This window comes from Pezoporus flaviventris, unplaced genomic scaffold (assembly GCF_033815535.1).
Source record: "Pezoporus flaviventris isolate CSIRO_AGI_PZ_B2104156 unplaced genomic scaffold, CSIRO_AGI_Pfla_v1 ptg000213l, whole genome shotgun sequence".
NCBI classification, from domain to species: Eukaryota; Metazoa; Chordata; class Aves; order Psittaciformes; family Psittacidae; genus Pezoporus; species Pezoporus flaviventris.
Genome location: NW_026892761.1, coordinates 13,819,917 through 13,841,452, shown reverse-complemented (window position 1 = coordinate 13,841,452; position 21,536 = coordinate 13,819,917). Strand labels below are relative to the sequence as shown.

The window sequence follows — 21,536 nt, the reverse complement described above, 5'->3', positions numbered from 1 at the left end:
GCCTCCACACTCCCACACAATTCCATCACCCTGCTGACACCCAAAGCCTGACAACTCCTGCCACCAGCTTTTGTGAATTAAAAAGGAGCTATTTTAAATTCAAATCAGGTGGCACACCTCTTAAGTCATTTTTATACTTGTTTGCACTTCTAAGACAAACTTTGAGCCTCCTCACTTCCCAGATAGCAGCTTTTAGGGCATGGATCAGCAAAGAGCACACTCTTGCTCCTCACACCATCCACCTACTGATGACAGAGGAATTGGTGCCAGAGAACAGTGTATTAAACCAAAGGACTGAGGAGCCAAAATACGTCCAACCTGAAGACAGACAAGTACCAAGAAATTGTCTTAGCAGTGCAAACCTCTAGTAGGTAGAAAGCAAAGAAGTAGCATCAGGTTTAAGTAGTTGTAAACTCAGTTCATAGTGAGATTATCATCAATTTGGCAGGGGGAAGAATTAAACTTCTAAAGATAAAACTGTAGAATCACAGACAATTTGTAAAATGGTGTCAAACAGTTTGCCATAAATTTAAGGGGTATTCAGTGCATTGAACAAGCGTAAGATCTCCAATCCTGATACCTAGGCAGAACAAGAATTGGGATGTTTCAAGAACTGAAGATGAATTTTAATGACTTGAGAGAAAATTGAGAAGGCAAATTGTCTTTCAAATCTTCTTCCACAGCAGTTAATGCTTCAAACTGCCACCTACTACACAAGACGAAACCTCATTTTGTCTCATCTTGGGATGGCAGAACCAGAAACTAAGAAGCCAGATGAGAAGCTGTGCTGCATTTTAAATGGGGTAGTTACCGTTGGGACAGGAGTCAGACTGAAACCCACATGTGCAGATTTATTTATTTTCTTTTTAGAACCTAAACCAAGTTCATGTCCCTGAAACTGCTTTTCCTACTGCATGCAGGGATAGGAAGGAAGCTGCTTGGTTTTCTAATTAGGCTTTAGTCTGTTCAGTATTTAGTGTGAATGAAGGCCACAGCCTGCTGACCCTCATGAGTTACATCTAAAGAGCAAGGAAAAGGACTTTGATTTCAATAAAGCACTATGCAAAGGGCTAAATACTTGCTGAACAGGCTACAGACCAGAAAAAAATCAATCAATAAATAAAAGCAAAAAGGCAATAAAACACCTGATCAGATCCTGGGACTGAAGGACTGGGACAGTTATTGGATGCCTGCTCTTATCTTTCCTATTACAGGGATGCTCATCTGTACCCTCCTGCCTGTCAAACTGTTCTTCATGTCACTGAGTCCTTGGGAAGGAACCTCTGGAGTCACAGCAAGTCAAGGTGGGCTGCTGAGCCCTGAGCAGCACCAGCCCCATTCACATCTACTGGTCGTGGGCTCAGCACTCAGCTTGGTACCATCCGCTCTTCAGGCACGGGCCCCCAGTCACCATCTCTCCTCTGCCAGTGTAACACTGGCACAGGGTGCCCAGAGAAGCTGTGGCTGCCCCATCCCTGGCAGTGTTCAAGGCCAGGTTGGACACAGGGGCTTGGAGCAAGCTGCTCCAGTGGAAGGGGTCCCTGCCCGTGAGAGGGGTTGGAACTGGATGAGCTTTAGGGTCCCTTCCAACACAAACCAGTCCGACTCAGCCATCACTGATTACCACAGGCAAGGCTTGCTGCAGCTGCCTCAACAGGGTGTTTCAATGACAAACTAGTCCCCTAAGGAAGATTTACCAACTGGAAATGCAATGTATCACTGAGCATCTACAGTCAAAAGAAGTGAAAAGTGTGTCCCAGAGTGCAGTGCTAGTTACAGCAAACACTGAAGCCAACACGTTCTTACCCTCTCCGCTTCCAAATGTGCCATAATATTTACTACTACAGTATCTTTCCCCATCAACCCTTTAACTATCTCCTATGGAGTCTAATTAAAATGAAGCACTGTAACATACAATCAACACTTGCACACTATCGATAGATACTTGCAGATGTTATTATAAAGAAAATAGCTACTCAGCACTGATTAACATAGAAATCTTAACAAGTCTTCTGTATTTTCCCTCTTTTATGTTAACCTCAACATTTTGACGCTGGGAAAGTTTCACTGCTTCTCCCCCATTGTAATTACTTTACTGACATTTCACACTTGAAACCAGCGCTTAGAGCTGGGCAATAATTAGGAGCATCTTCTTTCATCTGCTACTTGAGGCACCCTGAAAACAACATCAATCTTCAGATTTCTTTTGCAGGTTTAGACAGTGTCTAAATAAATATTTATACTATGTCTAAAAAAATTTAGCAGTGATTATCTAAGGAAGAAGCAGGGAGGAGAAAGGCCCCTGAACTGAACTGCAGCATCTGGGGCTTGGACCTTCTGCTCCTTTCACAAAGGGAGTTGTATCCCTGCTTGTTTATGTATGCACATGGGGATGGAAAAGAGACAAAGTACATTCCTTGAGTTGTCAAATTTGAATGCAATGACATAACAGTGATTGTTTTCACATTTTATGCCTCTTTCTGTGTTGATCAGTATCAGGACACAGGAGCCCCGCATGAAGATCAGGTTCCTCCAGCATAGACACACAAGGTGACAGATTCTGCTGAGCACTTACCTAGGTCTGTACACACACACACACACTGAATAGGCATCAGCTTCTCTATACAATAAACAGCAGAAACAAAACGTCCCCAACTTATGTTATTATAAAGAACACATTATATTGTATCAAATAATGAGATCTTCCCCAAAGCTGCTTCTAAGCAAGCGACATTGCTTAGGCAGTTAGTTACCATGCGTTTTACTCGGAGGTTATTTCCTGCTCCCTGCAAACACACAGCTTTGTAAGTTTAGTTCTTCAGGCAATTTGCCCCCCAGTAATGAAGTTGTATCTAAGGAACATTATAAGGCTTGAATTATTCTTTGAAAATGCCTTGTATACCTCACCATGAAAGTTCCTAAGAAGATTAATTATAACCCAAAGGTCTGACACACACAACACAACCTGCAGGATGAAATGAACCTATTCCATAATGCCTCATCCTCCCAGGACAACACTGGAATCTGAAGGCAGCAGGACTCACTACCCACATAAGGCACCAGTCAAAGCAAACAGGCACTTGAGAGCTGAGAGCTGGCACAGCACTTAAAGGAAACCGAGATCTGAGACTGTGCTTTGAGGCAGGAGAAGCCAAGCTCTTATTCCCACAAGCACAAAGTATCACCACAGCTCTGCAATTCAAATACAGCCTTTCCACTGCAAGAAAGAGAGATAATAAAATACAAAGGAAATAAAGGAAACAGAAGATATGATATTGTAAAAGGTGAACAGTACTCAACCCAGCACTGCTATAGCCACAGTGAGCTCAACAGCATTCCAGACAACCCCTCTACATTGAATGGTGTGGATTAATACCCAAATAGCTTTGTATTAAACAAACCAACCCCAAAACATCACCATACACCCCCAAAATGGTGCAAAACAATGAAATGGCTGCCAAGAAGCTGCGCTGTTCTGAAGCTTCCTTCAAAGCTGCCCTTACCAGTGTCTCTAGTACAGTACATCTTGACACCCATATGTTGACTGAGCAATGGGAGGACATGTGGAGCTCTGCAGCTCACACGGACTGGCAGGGTTCCTGGGGCTCCCACGTTCTCCAAGCAGACAACATACTACACAGAGTGAGGAGGTTCCCTGGATACTCCAGGATAGTATTTTAGTGTCAGCACAGCTAAAATTATAGCAAGCTATGTAATTTGGTGGGTGCCTTTGTAAGAAATGCAGAACGCTCGAAGGACTTGTTTGAGCTGATTGTCACCAGTAGAGGCCACAGTGCCACAGATTTGCAGCAGCAGCAAAGATGTCCCTGGTGCTCCATGGGCGTCTCCAGAACAGGCACCAGATCTTCTGCCATCTCGCCTCCAGCACAGCAAAAAGAATCAGTGTGGGCATGGAGGGAATCTGCTTTTTCAGCAACTTTTTGAGGCTGGAGAACAGCACTCCAAGGCAGGTTCTCAGCCAAGCACAACTCTCTGGCTCTGCATCCCACCACCTGTTGACTCTCCTGGGGCTGGACACGAGGACGCAGATCCAATAAAGGTTGTTTTAGCAACCTGCCCCTACCTTAATCTCCTTATTCACAGAACTAGACATGTACCCACCACACAACTAGAGTGAACACCCATTTTCCTCTGCCAGGTCACCCCAGGAAAAGCTGTATGCCACTGCAGGAGGGTTTTCCACCTCGAGGTGAGGTGATGCAGCAGAGATGAGGGGTGCAGAGAGCAGCCTGGAAGCAGGGGGCCAGTGCCTGCAGTTTCACATGGAGAATTAATGAGTGATTTGTGACTGTCACGTACTCACAAAAGGGTAAGCAAAAGAAAGGTTTAAAAATAAAGAAAAAACAGACCAACGGTGCTGTAACACTCGTAAATATCACAAAAGCAAAGCAGAAAGGATTTTTAAGGATAGACCTGCCAACACAATCTGGGAAACCCTCAGCTTTGCTGCCCAGAATATGACCACGTTATCATTATCGCTGTGCTCTGAATATAAAAGAAGGCAACCTGCAGTGGTGTGAAGGGTGCCCAGAGCATTTCATGTTGTCTCCATGCACCCAGGAGGGAACAGATGGAGTGCTGGAGGCCACAGTTTGCTATTTCCTGACTCCTTTAAGGAATACAAATCTAAAGAAAATGCTGAAGGTGATATGCCACTGGTACCCCAGTCCTTAACCCTGGGGATGAGCTAAAGTAGGATTTATTTCATAAAGTCTTTAAGGTGTTTGAGTTTAAAAGCATTCCTATCAGTCAACACATTCAAGTACATGATCAGAGGCAATGGCATTCTGCGATTCCTGTGCAAATCCCTGCACAGTGCAGCAAGTTTCTTACAGGAGATTCCTGCATGGTGTTTATGCCTCTAACTCAGGCAGCAATTTAAGCACATCCTGCTTTTTTCACCTAACCTCTAGAGGACAACCTGGGTTTCGAGTTATTTACCTGCAATGGGAAATACATGGTCAGCAGACAAATGTGTATGTCTGGGTTAAGAGAGGAACTGTTACCATGTGCTGACAACTGGAAAGGTCTAAGCAATCCAATTCAAAGCAGTCAAATGGATAAACCTGGCTGTGCCAAGTGGATGGTCAGCTGAGGACAGGTGCTGCAGCAAGAGAAATACATCACCGAGAGGAACAGCTCTTACAGGCACCAAGGGCTATAGATTTTAGTCACGTAGGAGGAAACCTGGACCCTGGTTTCTGAACTGAGAAGCAGCAGAAGAAAACATCATTTGAAAAGAGCTGAGTTAGCTGAAACAGCCTCACATTGCAAAACCTGGTTAAAAAGGAGGCAGAGACCAGGGAGCCAAAAATATATATGGATGTCTAAACCTTCATGCTCTTTACAGCAGCAATCAGATATGACTGCATTTATAAAACCCCCTCATGTGCATTCTGAATGATGGGCTCTTCCCAACACAAAAGCTACAGCCCCTGAGTTCCCCCAGCTGAGCACTGAGAAATCACACACTGCAGATGGCAGTGTAGAGGGCAGGGGGAATCAACACCAGGTACCAGGGCAGTTGGACCACGAGGCGGGTTCTGTTCTGTGTGAGTGCACTGAGCACCTGCCCCACAGCTGCAGGACCTGCTTCCTTCCCTGGACCAGGGACGTACCAGGATCAGGGGAAGAGGCAGGCCGTTATTTTGGCTTAAAGAAACTGATCCACAATTTGAGATCTCAGATGCAAGTGTGGAAACCTCTGGTGCCTCCTTCATGATGGGCTGTACAGCATCATATCACTCTGACATTATTCTTCCTAATACTCATACAAGAAAAGATTATAGTATTTCTGTAAGATGAATAGCATAGTGCCTCATAATCCCTTCTATTTCCCTAATTTAAACTGTGATTCCATAAGCACTTCTGTAGAGATGAACACTGCAAGATCTGCAATGAGGTAATCATGGACATACAGCAGCAATCACAAAGAAACACTGGATTATTTGCAAGGTCCTTTTTCGTACCATGAATGAGGGAAAAAAGCAAACCTCACTCCCCATTCTTTAAACTCCCAGAAGGGGAGACTGAGATGAGCTCTTAGGCAGAAGCATTTCCCTGTGAGGGTGCTGAGGCGCTGGCACAGGGTGCCCAGAGAAGCTGTGGCTGCCCCATCCCTGGCAGTGTTCAAGGCCAGGTTGGACACAGGGGCTTGGAGCAAGCTGCTCTAGTGGAAGGTGTCCCTGCCCGTGGCAGGGGTTGGAACTGGAGGAGCTTTAAGGTCACAACACAAACCAGGCTGGGATTCTGTGATAAAGAGCACTTTGATTTAAAATATCTCAGCGTTTTACTGCCAAGGGGCACTCCTATGACAGAGAAAAGTTAAGAGTACCTAGCTGCTGATCCTCATTCCTTCGGCACACAGGTGCAGGTATACTACAGCCTACAGAGGACTTTAACAGGATAATATAGATTACTTTTAGCATAGGCTATCATGATCAGGTTTGGAGATGATTTCTTGGTACAAGCAAGAGCATCTTCTAAACTGAGACATACACCGACACAAGCAAGGGTAGACAAACTGTCACTCATAGGAAGGAACCAAGTCTGACCCCCTGGGAGCACTGACACTGACCTGTGAGTCCCCATCCCCCTACAATGCCAGTAGTGTGGGAGCCCTGGAGGATTCCAGAGCAATTCCTGATCGGCTGCAGCATCATGTACCACTATTGTATGAAGCGCTGCTTGCACAGAGCACGATTCCAACTCTTTTACACTGAGATATTTGCTTCTGTGTGAAAATAAGTAAATATTTGCTGTGCTGTGCCAGCTGGATCGAGGAAAGCCAAAAACTGCCTTTCCTAGAGAGTAGAAGGCTGGCAGAAGGTGCCTATCTGGAGCTCACACGCACAATGCTAACTGAAAGCAACAACTATTGAAAAGAGCTTCAGAACATAAATGAGAGCACCAGAAGTAGATACAAAACTCATTTTCACTCTGCAGGTCTTATGTTGGGTATTGCAACGCTCATCTTTCAACTTGGTGGTTCCTGGTGTCTTTAGAAGAGTAGGACAAAGTGAGAATCAAAAGCACTGAGATTTCACAAAGGGAAGCCTTGTAACTGAAACTAGTACAAGTGCATGGTTGAGTGACTTCCAAGAAGAAAATACCATGTGTTGATGTGACGGGCATCAGTTCTACAAGAAACTTAACACTGCTCATCCAAAACCCACCACCACAAAGCAAATTACCGGATGCAACACATTGCGAGGTTATTTCTATACATTTAAAGTTGCAACAAGCAATGCTTCACAACAGGAATTAATCCACTGTATGTGTTGGACAACAGCTCAAAGACTTTTTGGGTCTCTCCCAGCAGCAAAGGGAGCTGCTTTGTCCCAAGTGGCACACCACAGTTTTAATTACGTAGGAAACAATAAAGCATCCCAGTTGCAGACTTGCTTTCAGGCACAGTTTCTTTAGTAATGGGATTCTTTCTAACCAGGAAAAAGAACCCTGTGGATTTTTCACAGATGAATGTGTTATGAATGTAATAAACATTACAGCAAAGTGACTGATAGAACAGTAGGTTAAAAAATAACCCATCTGTGCAGAATAAAACCAGCTGGGAAGGACTGGGTTTTACATGTACATACAGTAGTTCATACCAAAGATTGCCTTTGGTGTAGTATCCCTTCTCTTAAATCTGGCATCCCATTCCTCTGCCTCCCCCCATCTCTCTTAAAAAAAGACAACTTAATGCGAAGTTTATCTTCTTATTAAAACCATTATTAAATTAATTTATCACTTGAAGGCTTTATCTTCAAAGCGCCAGACTTCCTGATACCCAATCTAATCTTTCAAGCTCACCAGAGATTTTCGTCAAACTTCCTTAACTGACAACTCCAGCTTCTGGAGGTTTGGATCTATCTGCAAGACCCACTTCCCTCCTGCTCCTTTCTGGGTCTCTGGTAAATGCTACAAAACCTTTCACAGTGCCACAGGGAGGAAACTGTGATGCTCAGGCTTTCGGCTTTTGTTATCTTGTGAGTCGTGGTCTTGCTCTAAGCCCCCTCCCAGTGGCTCTAAAACCCCTCCCAATCTCTGCAACAAGATTTTACTTTAATAATTTGAAGGATTATTGGCAGCTAAAATAAGGATTTGTGGATTTTGAGTGAAATCCATTGTCACAGCAGCTGTCAGTCTGATTTTGATGCTCAGGCCTGTGTGCCTCTCCAGCAATGGTTGAGTACTTTGATATGGTCACAGTTATGCTCTACTCAAATGCTGCTTCTAAAGTCATAAAATATTTCACTGCTTCAAATTCTCAGGAAACATAGCTCAAAAAACAAGTGAAGAAAAGGAGAAAGAAAAAGCTTTTTAGCTTAGAAACTAAAGAGCAAACACAAGCTAAAAGGAATTGAAAGCATTTCCCTTTTTTATCCCTCACTGCACTCACTGGAATAGCAAATAATTAAGATGACTGAGCACATGAATCCCTCTCCAGCCCCATGGCCATGGCAATACCAGGACCCCAATCCCGGGCCTGTGGAGATCAGGGGGTCTTTAATTCTCCACCTCTGTCATGTGAGCTGAGAAGCCCAGCATCAACCAAATAGAATGACATATATCCCATTCCCTCTCTGGTTTGACATGTTCAGATACTGTAATGTAACTGAAATAAAGCCAGGATGGATGGGGCTTGGAGCAACCTGCTCTAGTGGAAGGTGCCCCTGCCTGTGGCAGGGGGCTGGAACTGGATGATTTTAAGATCCCTTCCAACCCAAACCATTCTGTGAGTCTAAAATGAGAAATGCCCATGGACAGAACAGGTGGTTAAACAAATAAAATTCCATTACCAAGCTCAAGCAGTATGAAAATGCAACTCCTGCAGACACATACACACCGTTACCAAAGGGGTTGTGCTCTCACACTCATACTCCATCTGTTCATTCTGCAACAGTATGACTTAAGATACCAACATCCCACCCCCCTATCCCAAGCTGTGCAACACCTCTGCTCCTCTGGGTAAGTTGGCACACATTAAACAACAAGTAATGTTTATCTCAATAGTTCAGAGTCCACTTGTGGAAAATAACAGGGTAAAATACTGACAACAAAATGTAAAACAACACATAAGGAACAAAGATATTCCTAAATGTCCCACAAATATTTCAAGTTAAAAGCCATTAACATAAGGTGAAAAGTGTAGTGTGCTCTTCCGTTTTGCCCCTGCCTTGCTTTTATATGTTAGAGCTTCCAAGAAAGCCAAATAACATGGTTCAGCCTTTGAAAGGTTTAAAATTGGAAACTTTGAGTGTATAAACTCTAAACATCTCTTATTATTTGAGTGCTTTTTTAATGCAGACTTGTGTACATTAAAAACCCATTTAAGGATGAAAGGCATTTATGTTTCTGTGGTCTTTGGAAAGGCAAAAAGAGGAACATAAGCAGGAAGCAGTGAGCAACGTCTGTCCCAGGACAAAGAAGGGATCATGACCATGGAAATGCATAGAGCTTAATAAATGTTTTGCAGGACTGGGCCTGCCATTTCACTCCCAGGATGAGTTCTGGTGCATCTTACCCAGAGAAAGGAAGCAGACACCTGCCTCTGGTGGCTCCTCAGTGGAAGCTCAATGCAGGAACACACACAGAGCACTATCCCATCCAATGCCCTCCCACTAACAGAGCTTTTCACACTCCTATAAAGCAACATCTGGAGACAGTCGCCTCATCACATCTCAAAACTAACAGAAGCAGTAATAATATGGTAATAAGGGATGACATTTTATGAAAGATGCCACTTAACTGAAGACTAACACACCATGCAATTTAAACGAATTGCTTTTAGCAGGGGACTGAGTGACAATCAAGAAGAAACGTCTGGCCCATTTGGGCAAATTGTGGAGGAGAGGCTGAATGGATGGAAAATGCTGACTTGGGTAAAGCAGTGTCAGCTCTGCACAAGCTAAGGACATCATCCCAAGAAGTCCCATTTGTAGGACCAGACTAGAGACACCCTTAAATTGAGGGTGCTGAAATGAAGCTGCATAAGCAAAGAGGAAAGAAGCTATTAACGCAACGAATATTTGCTTACTGTGCTTCCCTCCCCCTATGGGTTCTTTAAGTGAGCTGAAAAAGAGAAATCACACAATTATCTGATTTTATTATCTAATTATCACAGACAAGAAAAACTGTGTTGTGCATAAAGATAAGAACTCAGTTCCCTGATTACCCCGGGCTGCCTTGGTAAGGCAGAAGCTGATATAAACTTGATTTAGGTTCTCTGAGTATCATTTGTGTCCAGGCTCCCATCCCAAAGATTAGATCATGGACTCACTGAGTGGCTTTGGTTGGAAGGGACCTTAAAGCTCACCCAGTTCCAAACCCCTGCCATGGGCAGGGACACCTTTCGCTAGAGCAGCTTGCTCCAAGCCCCGTCCAACCTGGCTGGGATAGATTAGGTATCTAATCTAGGATTTATATTAGACATTAGGAAGCTCTTCCCTGTGAGGGTGCTGAGGCGCTGGCACAGGGTGCCCAGAGAAGCTGTGGCTGCCCCATCCCTGGCAGTGCTCAAGGCCAGGTTGGACACAGGGGCTTGGAGCAAGCTGCTCTAGTAGAAGGTGTCCCTGCCCGTGGCAGGGGGTTGGAGCTGGATGAACTTTAAGCTCTCTTTAACCCCAAATCAATCCATGATCATTAGTAAGAACTGCTCTTAGCATGGAAGCCTCATGCCATTATGAAAGTTATCACCTTACTGCCCAGCCTGTCCAATCAGAAAACCAGGCTATAGTCAAACCACATTATAGAAATATATTAAATTAAACAGTAACAGCACCAAGCAGAACCAGTGTGATGTGGAAATGAATAACTACACTTCATCCTAATAAATAAATAAAAATAAAAACCATTGCTGGATAACAAACTGCCTTTGCAGATAAAAAGTAAATCCCTAGAATTTAAATCCATCATGAGCAAAATCCCTCTGGGAGAAAAAAATCCTGACCAAAGCATTATTGTGACTGCCTTTGTATTCATAACTGTATTTATGCAGACTAAGATAAGAGCAATCAATCCACACACCTCAGGACAAAAAGCCCATCTTCTGCACGGATCAGGATAAAGAAGACTCCTCACCACATGCTCCATGGTTAAAGGCATCGGGGGACATGCTTTGCTGGACTCAGGAATTTTCAGGCATTGGTCACTGCTAGAAACCAGTATCAAATTTCTGGCACACTGATATGCTCCAGCAGTATATCCCTGCCTCTTCTCTTCACCCTGCTGCTTCCTAACACATGGAATTTAGTGTGTGAACTTTGGATGCATCAGTGTCTAACACCAAATCAAGTATCTTGTCAGCTCCAAGGATCTGTCTGGCTTTTCTGGAGTTCTGTATTTACCCAGTCACCCAAAGTACACAAGCACTTCCCCTTTCACCATTCAATTACCTTCCCTTCTCCTCCCAAATTCCTCCTGTTCCATATAGATCATCCCTCCTATCACAAACATAGCTCAGAAAGACATCTTTTGCCTGGAGCACCCCTATCATGCAACCACCTGCACCCCAACTTGAAGAGAAACCTGAAGTACACTTTGCTTCCTACAGAGCTCTGTAGTTCACTTGTCTGTACTGTTTCAACAGGTCTGAAGGGACATGCTGTGGGCTGAACAGAAGCTGAGACCTGGCAGAGCTCACAGCCACAGGATGTCAGCCATTCAGGAGCACTTCACCTTCTCTTCCACCTGTCTTTTCTCTCCGTGTTTAAAGGGTGGATGCTGTCCTTCTGCTCCCTAAAAACAAAGTGAGGAGGGGGAAAGAATAAACAGAAGTCAAGATACGTTTATTATCTATTTAATCAACCTGGCAGGGAAAAACATCATCTTGCATTGAAAGGGAGACTTTAGCTATGAGGATGTGAGGCAGATGAAGCCCCTATCTTTCAGCAACACAACTGGGCTGTTCCCAAGCACAAACTGGGGATCAAGAATCAAAAGGAAAGAATATTTTTAACTCTACTCTTATCTCCGTAGCTGTCATGCCAAAGGCTACTGAGGTGGAATAAGAACAGAGTTTCAATCATCAGGCTACGCAGACAAAGTCACTGAAATGGGTACTGGTCCTACAGGCTTCACAGGATCCACATTCCAAAGGGCAGATGCAAAATGATGCCATATCCTCAACAGCGCACCTGCAGGGTACGGCTCTTGGGAACAGCTGCTATCAAGAGAACAGCAGCAGCATTTCATTGTGCTATATGAGCCTTTGTTTCAGGAAATTCAGAAGAGAGCAAAACCCAACACAAGCACAAGCTGCACGGCAGAGGCTTGTTTTACCATCGCTGAGAGAAGAAAGCCCCTCACAGCACTTAGCGACACAGGAAACAAGAAAGCCAGGTTAGGTTTTCCTTCACTGCTAATACTCTATAGAAGCATTAGCCAACAGCAGCAAACTTGCTAAAACAGCATCCGTTCCCACCACTGTCTACATTTAAAGTTATAAAGACAGTGGAGCCAAAAGCTTAACTAATATTAACAGGGAAGCGATGCATGTTTCAGGACAAGGCTTAGACTAACTCCCAAGTTAAATGAGGCTGTAAATGAGTGATTGCAATAATACCTCCACATCAGTTGTACAGAACTCTTTCAAACCCTCCACACGCCATTTGTGCAGTGCTTTGACTCAGAGATCAGCCTTTTTCAGGGTGTCTGGTTTTAATTTGTAAGCTTGAAAACCAGTACAAAATGAAGGCAGTGCAGCACCCCTCAATCTTAGTTTCCAATATGTAAATGTTTGCTATTTAATGGGAGTTATCACCTTAAAATGAAATCAGAAAGAAGCATTTATGAACCTGTTGTAACAACTTATGTTAGCACACAATGAAGCTGTTGGTTGTTCAGTTTGAGTATTTCACAGCAGTACACAGCTCCTTCCTTTTTCTAACATCTGTAACAGATCAATAGACCAAAACATTTCTATAAGACATGTGGCCTTAAACTGAAGAAACAAAACAGCAAAAGCTGCTTCCCAGTTCTAAACTTCTCAAAATTTCATGGCAACAAAGTACCCTTTAATAATAAGGAAGAGGTTTTCCCACTCCCTTGCAATACTGTATCAAACTCTGAATGTACAGACTATTTGCATTTATATCAGCTGCTTTATCCCGACTGACTGTAAGAGGAGTATTGAATTCAGCCACACTGCTCAAGAGTAACTTCTATTTCCCCAGGCCAACAACAAAAATTGAGTATTGATCTTGACAACTGCTCTTTTCTCCAGGAGCTAAATCACACCCTCCTGCTGAATTACCCAGTCTCTAGCAGCTTATCTGAAGAGATGAGCTGCATGAGAACCACGTGAAGTTTTTCATATAAGAACAAACCTCCCATTGTGATAAGCATGTCCAATGAAGAATTACTGACTGGGGGGCAAATTATGGCATTTCTCAGGACTTTTTCTCCCCTCCCATTCCTTACCAAGCGATTCTCCTGTCAGACTGGAAAGTTTCCTCCTTCCAAGCCTCAAGGTCACAAAACCCAACACATCTTCACAGCATCACAGACTGGTTTGTGTTGGAAGGGACCTTAAAGCTCATCCAGATCCAATCCCTGCCACAGGCAGGGACACCTTCCACTAGAGCAGCTTGCTCCAAGCCCCTGTGTCCAACCTGCCCTTGAACACTGCCAGGGATGGGGCAGCCACAGCTTCTCTGGGCACCCTGTGCCAGTGCCTCAGCACCCTCACAAACAACAAACCCACAACCAAAAAAGATCACTCATTTCCAAAGGCAGGGTTTGCCATGTTTTCTGGCCATTGGCTTTTCCTGGATGGAGCCAAACTGGGACTTAATTTTCAGTATCATCTCTAAAGATCAAATAGAGAAATGAAGTCTTGTAATGCTGTCCTGTAGAAACCAAAAGCATCGTCAGTGGGTAACACATGCCCAGGCACATACTGGTTTCAGAAATTTAGATATTATCCAGTTTAATAAAACTTTGTGCTCAGAGCGAGACTTTTCATAATTAGTTTTTATGGGGTTTATATAATGAAAACTTTTTGAAGTCCATGAAATCAACTACCATTCATTCTGATCAACAACCAGAAAATAATGAATGATCATGATACGAGTTACATCACAGTACAATGACTTTGTAAGCTCATGCTCTGCATTCTGGTCATGCTTTTGCTCTGAGGCAAGGTTGAGAGCCAAGAAACTCAGAGCAGACAACTACAACTCTGTAAGTGAGCTTCTGGTGCTTGATTTGAAGTGGAAGTAAAACATGGTCTTTCCCAAATCCTCTTCTGATTTAGAGATGAAAATAACAATGAAAAAAGATCTCACTGCAAGGTGAGGTTATGCCAGCAGCTACTCCTTAGCACATGAACATCTAATGCCTATGTGAAAAGACACCAATAAGACTGTTTAGTAAAAGGGACATTGACTTCTCGCTGTTGGAAGGTTGCAGACACCTTCTGTTTATAGTTGCACTGATTTCTTGCAACTTAACCATAGACTCACAGACTGGTTTGTGTTGGAAGGGACCTTAAAGCTCATCCAGCTCCAACCCCTGCCACGGGCAGGGACCCCTTCCACTAGAGCAGCTTGCTCCAAGCCCCTGTGTCCAACCTGCCCTTGAGCACTGCCAGGGATGGGGCAGCCACAGCTTCTCTGGGCACCCTGTGCCAGCGCCTCAGCACCCTCACAGGGAAGAAAGTATTTATGTAAATATCTATTTAAATAAGTAACTACTTCTTCACCAGTTTAGGTGATATTCTCTACCACTACTTCCGCAGCTGATTTTGTTATCTCTTATTAGAGGCTCTAATAAACACAGTGCTAACACTAAATAGTCCAGTAAAACAGGACAATTTCAGTCATCAACTGACTGCAGACAGATGTGTAGCAGTTTGGTACTTGCCTGTTGCAAAGAAAAAACAATGACAAAGAAAAAAAGCAAAAATTCACTTGCAAAAAGCAGCATCACTCATCTCCCGCCTATTTAAAACCCTGCCCTTTTCACTGATGTCATTAGGTGCTCTAAGAAAAATGAAGGAAGCAGCGCTCTCTTCTTGGTTCAGTGCATTATTTAGTATCTTTACCATGGAAGTTCTGTGTAATTATCCTCAAAATAGGGTATTTTGAGGGAGCTCCACAACATAAGGAAATTGGAATAATGAGTTGCATTTCCCCCTCCACCGTACCAGCTAGCATTTTGCGGAAGCCGTACATCTTCAGATATTGGGTAAGTCTCTCCCTTTCTTCAAATCCATTCTTAGTATCAAGATCGTTACAATTTCTCCACTCCAAAGAACCTAAATGCCATCACCATCAATCTCCACAAGCTCTGTATGACAACTACCATTAACAGAATGACCTTTACTCCAGGTAGATTTTCGTTAGTAAATTAGGACAGAAAACAGTGAGTGGCTCAGCTCAGCCAAGTGGAACAGATTATCCACAGCATCCTTCATGATGTCCATTGATACCTGTGCTGAGCAATTGGGGACCCAGTAAAAGACATCATTCAGCACAACGCCAACAGCCTTTCTGTTGTTTTATTTTTACCCCTGCAGTAAGCTAAAGCATGCTTTCTTCAAAGGTAATGCAGACCAGTTTGGCTGCTGCAGAGTGTGTCTGCAGAGTCCCAGCACATGAACCATATCAGCTCAGCACATCCCACTTCCATCTGCAAATGCCCTGTCCCAGGCCTGGCCTGCAGTTATTTCTGCTGAGGGTTAGAGAATGTGACCACACAGGAGGAAACAGTCAAAGATGAGCACCAGAGCATGTGCCTGTTTCCCAAACGGGCCAGGACATCACCCACATCACTACATGCTGTCCACCCAGCTGCAGAAAAGCCTCCAAACATCTGTGTTCTGCTAATGGGCAGATGCCGAACACAGCAAACAACTCCATACCACATCCTCAAGCTCAAATTTATGTTTTTGACCAATTCTTCTAAAGATGCATTAACTGTTCACTGTATATAACCTGTATAGTAAAGGAAAGGCAGTAAGGATGTACATCCCTGCCCCACAATGCACACAACCTGCCTGCCTTCCTCTCTTGGTAGAGGAAGAGGATGCTGCTGGGGATGCACAGGCTGGGACAGTGGGTGAGGAAAGCTAACACTGCACTGCTCAATCCCATACCAGGAAGGATTTGGCTGTTCTTGAGGCATTCCTCCCACTTCAGCCTTGCTAACTGGTCAGAAAGAGTAACTGGGACCAGAATGCTTTTGTGTAAGCTTTGCATTACTTCAATCCACTCGCTGCAAACCACTAACTTGTGGGGAGGAAGGCTTTAGAAGGAAGAGAGCAGCCTGTTAATCTGTCCTTTGTTCACAGCACAGTGAGGACTCTGCAAACATTACAGAAATGCAAACCTTCAGAAGACAGCTGTGTGTGGTAGGAAAAAGTGCTGGACAGAAAACTGCCTTGTTCACCCCCTTGCAAATCACAGAGCTTGATTTCTTTAATGGCTGATAATGTATGCATGAAACCATATATTTAGCCATTATATGCGAAATATGAGGAACATGATCCCTTGATTTTTCCTGGGAAGGCCAATATGGCTTAGAAAGAGGAGAGAGGCTTCCTGTCCCTGGAGCAAAATCGATTTGTTAACAATACAAAAGAGAAAGGGGAGATGCTGCACAGCATTTGAACAGGTTTCTTTGTCAGGAGTGAGGAGAGGAATTACTTCCATCAAATGGAATACAAGAAACTAAATGCTTCCCACTTCACCACACTGCACTCATGAATGGACAGCACTATTTGTTAAGAACCAAAGCTGAACTATTACCCAAGAACAACATATATTTTTTTATGCATTTACAGGGTAAAGATTTTCCAGCAGACCAGTCTGACAGAAGAACAATTTGCCTACTGGAAAATTGGCTGGAAAAGTCTCATTCTCTGGCCCATTCCAACAGAAAGCAGCCATACACCAGAACAGAGAATTTGGCAAATATCCGACATGCATAAAAACTACAGTTCCCTAAACACTGGCCTATGGCATTTGAAGTAAAATATTCCAGGATATAGGAAAATTCATCATGTTAATTCAGATCACTGACAAAGCACATCTATAAGGATGTGTGGAAGACCATTTGTTACTATGATAGTAAGTGAACAAAATCATCTCTACTGTATTATGAAGCTGTAGCAACCTACCTGCACACTTAGTCCTTGTTGTGAGCGGTGGTCCAGGGGGGCCAGTGCCTCCTTCTCCAGGGCGAGTGAGCAGCACCCGGATCTCATACTCCACATCAGGGTCCAAATGCCAGAGCTTGTAATTAGGAGAGTCTACAATGTGTGTTTCAGCCCAATTCCCAGTGGTCGTCCGGTACTCCACCTCCTTCAGTATGATGGGCCCATCTCCAATGATGGAGTTGGCGTTGGGTTTAATCCACAGGTACGTGGCACCGACAGCCAGCAGCTCAGGGGGGGCAATGGGAGTTGGGGGCTCTGTGGACAGCAAAAAATCATGGAAGCATGAGACTATTGTGGCTAAAGGAGCAAATTTCCACTTGCAGGGATACAGTAACCTCAAAGCAACTATGGTTTAAAATAAGATGCTTTTAAGAGATCAGAAGGTTTACACTTATTCCCCCTCTAAACATCTGAGCAATAGCACTCAATATAATACTGTAGGGTGAGGGGTAAAGAAACTTTAAGTACAGACAACTGAGTGCACTTGGCATATAAAAAGTACAACAGCCCTTCCTCTACCCTGTGACCTAACATGGCAGAATATCACAATCATTACTCATGGTGTTAGGGTTCAGCCAAATAAATGAGTGCAATTCTTACTGTGACACAATTAGCTGTGAGTGGAAAACTCAAATGACTTGCTTATTCTGTGATTTTACCAAGGAAAAGAAAGTTTAAAGATAGGATGTGGTTTTAAATCAAAGCACTGGCTGCGTGTGTGAGAAAATACTACTGAAGTTAAACACTAGGGAACACAGAATCCCAGGTTTGGGTCGGAAGGGACCTTAAAGCTCATCCAGTCCCAACCCCTGCCACGGGCAGGGACACCTTCCACTAGAGCAGCTTGCTCCAAGCCCCTGTGTCCAACCTGCCCTTGAACACTGCCAGGGATGGGGCAGCCACAGCTTCTCTGGGCAACCTGTGACATGGCCTCACCATGGGATATTCCCACGGTTGACAGTATCAGTTGTCAGGATACTGCTAGAACTGAGCTTGTGTAGCTCAGAACTAAGGCAAACTCTGAGGCAGCAGTGAATCAACACCTCCTGTCACTTTTGTTTAGAGAGTTTGCTTAACTTCAGGAGTAAAGGCACTCAAGCAAAGTGTCTACGAGGCTTGAAGAGTGCCCAGACGTCTGAAAAGCATCATGAAGAGGCAGGAACCTGGCTGCTGAATATCACCTCTGTGACAAAAAGAAAAGCAAACCAATAGAAGACATCTCAGCAGCACCCTTTGATTAAAGCTCCAAAATGAAGCAAAATAAAATGTCTACAGGGCTCTGGCTACCTGCCTGGTTTTTATTCTTCCCCCTCTCATCAGTGTGTAAATAACACCTGCATATTGGAAGCTGCATGAACAGCCTATGCCTTGTGGTTTTGAAAACCTTCAAACCTGAGCTGAACTTTGCAAGATTATGAGCAATTCTCTTAACCTGCCCTGGCCATCCCTGTGTCACACACTAATGCGTTTTGCCCTCAGCCCCAAGGACACAAACTCTCTTCTGTCATGAAAATAAGGTGACAAAAGGACGTCTTTGTCTCAGAAAAGGGAACCTATGAACATTACAACACAACATTCATGTTAGAGTTCTGGGGCAATTACTCTAAACCCCGCTTAAAGGTGATTCCTCAAAGAACCCACAGAACTGGAAGAATCAGAAAGGGAGAAGAAAGGAGCATCAGCACCACATGAAGGGAGGAAGATGGGTCCTCCCCTCTGGAGAAGTATTGCAAGTTAAATATCTGCTCAATGAAGAGAAATTCATGTGTGGAAACCATTATGTGTGGAAACCATTATTACACAAAATGATCGACTGAAACATCATTAATTTCCTTTCTGTTGGCTAATGGCAATGAACCAAGCTGTCTCCTTGAGACTGACTGCAGCAGTTGTGCATTTTACCCCTGGAACAAAAAGCAATCTGAATTGTCACTGCAGCAGGTATCCAACGTGACCCAAAACCACTGTTGCGAGGTAAGCTTTGCGTGGAATGTCTGTTTCTGCTTGGATTTGGCACTGCTCCCCTAACTCCTGCCAGAACCCTTTTCTGATATGTCAGGCTGATTATGTTTTGACTTAGGAAGGTGATTTGTCCAAGAAATTTGCTTTCAGGAAATGCATGTGGATACATTTTCATTAAAAAATCAAATTATTATAAATCACAGTTTATTACTTGCTTCTTGGTGCAAGGCAATTAAAAGATAGACTTAGTGCTTTTTATTCCCAGTGCAAAAAAGACATCTTACAAGTGACATCCGAGCGGAACGCAAGGCAAATGAAATATTAAACTCCATTCTCCTGGACTGCAGACTTCAATAGCAGCATGATCCTGGTTACTTTGGGATTTGAATGCAAGTTAGAAGAGATTTATGGGACAGAACTTAATTAATAGAGCAGTTTGTCCTGCTAAAACCAGCCATGGACATCTCATCTAGCATGTCTAGAAACTACCATTGCCAAAATGATTTAAATTAAGACTCACACAGCATTACTGTCTTCACTATTGCAGATCACACCTAAACCTTCCCCACAAAAAAGTGACAGTCCCCCAAAAAATTGATGGTGGTTCCACCCCATTCATTTCCCCCTATTTAAGTACCATTTGAAAACCAGGTGCTACAGAATATTGGAAAATGAGGAGTTTAAACCATATTCTTCCCAAATTTTACAGCTCCTATAGTAGCTACTGAAGGCTCAATCCCATCTCACTAAAAACAGTGTGCTCTTCCCTACTGGCACCAACTGGACAAGAAGCAATTTGTTTAATATCGCTCTGTGCCAGGTTCCTGCAAGTGAAGGGCACAGGTCTCCCATTATTTACCAAAAGTGGCACATAACTAAGAACCATTTCTTGCCATTGCTAACTAAACTCACTTGCGAGTTACAGGTGACCAGCCTGACATAGTGATCTCGCTGTTTAATTAAAATCCCTACATGAACTTGATTAAAAAGACATGGTGACAGATAAGCCTCATGCAAATGTAACTGGGACCAACCAGCCCCATTTGATCGAGACAGTGTTTTGTATTGGAAGCATTGTCTTGGCTTCTTGTTTCCCTTCAGCTCTTCTCCTTCCTCCTTTTCCTCCAAGTGCAGAGGAGAAAGCCACAGGCTTCCCAGCAGTGAGGACATCTGGAAATGCATTTCTGGAACTGGAACAGTATCTAGCCTGAATCCCAGATGGAAAGACATAGAAAAACGTGGTTCCCTGCTGCCCCCTTTCAAGGAAATAAAAAGACCTATGTTGAACAAGCTCAAAAAAGGAAGTTACTGAACATGAGTAGCTTTTATGGGATGTGCAAATCAGTTCCAGTTGTGCAGACATAAGGGGAATTTGGGATATGCCTTTCTCCTCCCATTAGAAGAAGAAATACAGCTGTGGATTACAGCTTTGAAGCTGCAGAACCCTGCTAGGGCTTTAACATGACAGAAAGTTTGGTAATGCAAAGACTGTGAGAAAACAAGACTAAACTGACCTCAAGGACCAAAAAAGACCAAAGAGAATCATGGACAATCTTGAATTGGAAGGGACCCAATAAGGATCACTGAGTCCAACTCCCTGCTCCTTGCACGAATACCTAAAACTCAACCCTATGATGAAGAGCATCATGCAGATGCTCTTAATGTGTCTGAGTTCTGACAGAATCAATGCCACAAATACTATACTTTGCAACTACTGTGAAAAACACACATACTTTACTCTTTGGAAACTCCTCCCGAGTGTTTCTACTCTACTACTGGAGTACTTCTTTATGTGATCTTTTAAGCAAGACAATTCTAAGCAATTGTTAGAGGATGGAAGAAAATTGCGCTCCATGAATCCTTCAGATGCAACTGGAAGACTGAAAAATAGGAGAAAAGTCCCCCAACAAGTGTTATTGCTGTCTCCTGTGAAATAATCCATAAAAAAAAGGCATTATAGAAAACATAAAACCAGCTGGAGAAACCCCTTAAACTATGGATCTTCTAGGAATAAAACTTAACTTCCTGAAAATTCCTTTCTTGGTCATACCAAGACCATCTGACAAAATGTACAGCCAAGATGGCCAGGAACTTTAACTTGCAGTGATGGCCTCTCAATGGCCTTAGGCAACAGGAACCCCTTATGCTACAGAACACCAGTATATCACAAGGTTCAGCAATTCTGCTTCTAAAGTACTAACCTCTATGTTGTTTTGTTACTGAACAACCACGCCAACACATGAATTCCTCACACAACTCTCTCAAACACTGAAATAACCTCTCAATTTTGGACTAAGAGAATCAGAAAACCAGAGAGGAGCCAGAGGAGCCTGACCCAAGCCTGCTTAATAGAGGAGAAAAACAGGCCTGTATCTGGCTGGGCCATGCGGTC

The 21,536-nt window shown here is 43.6% G+C and overlaps 1 protein-coding gene across 11 annotated transcripts in view; it reads right to left on the bottom strand.

The window, feature by feature from the left end:
* Nucleotides 1–21,536, bottom strand: part of PTPRT (protein tyrosine phosphatase receptor type T) — a 469,312-nt gene that overhangs the window by 217,193 nt on the left and 230,583 nt on the right. For all 11 annotated transcript variants that reach the window (XM_061441416.1, XM_061441421.1, XM_061441417.1 and 8 more), the window contains exon 7: nucleotides 17,144–17,437. In XM_061441416.1, coding sequence (XP_061297400.1) covers nucleotides 17,144–17,437 — 294 coding nt within the window. The remainder of the gene's footprint in view (nucleotides 1–17,143; nucleotides 17,438–21,536) is intronic.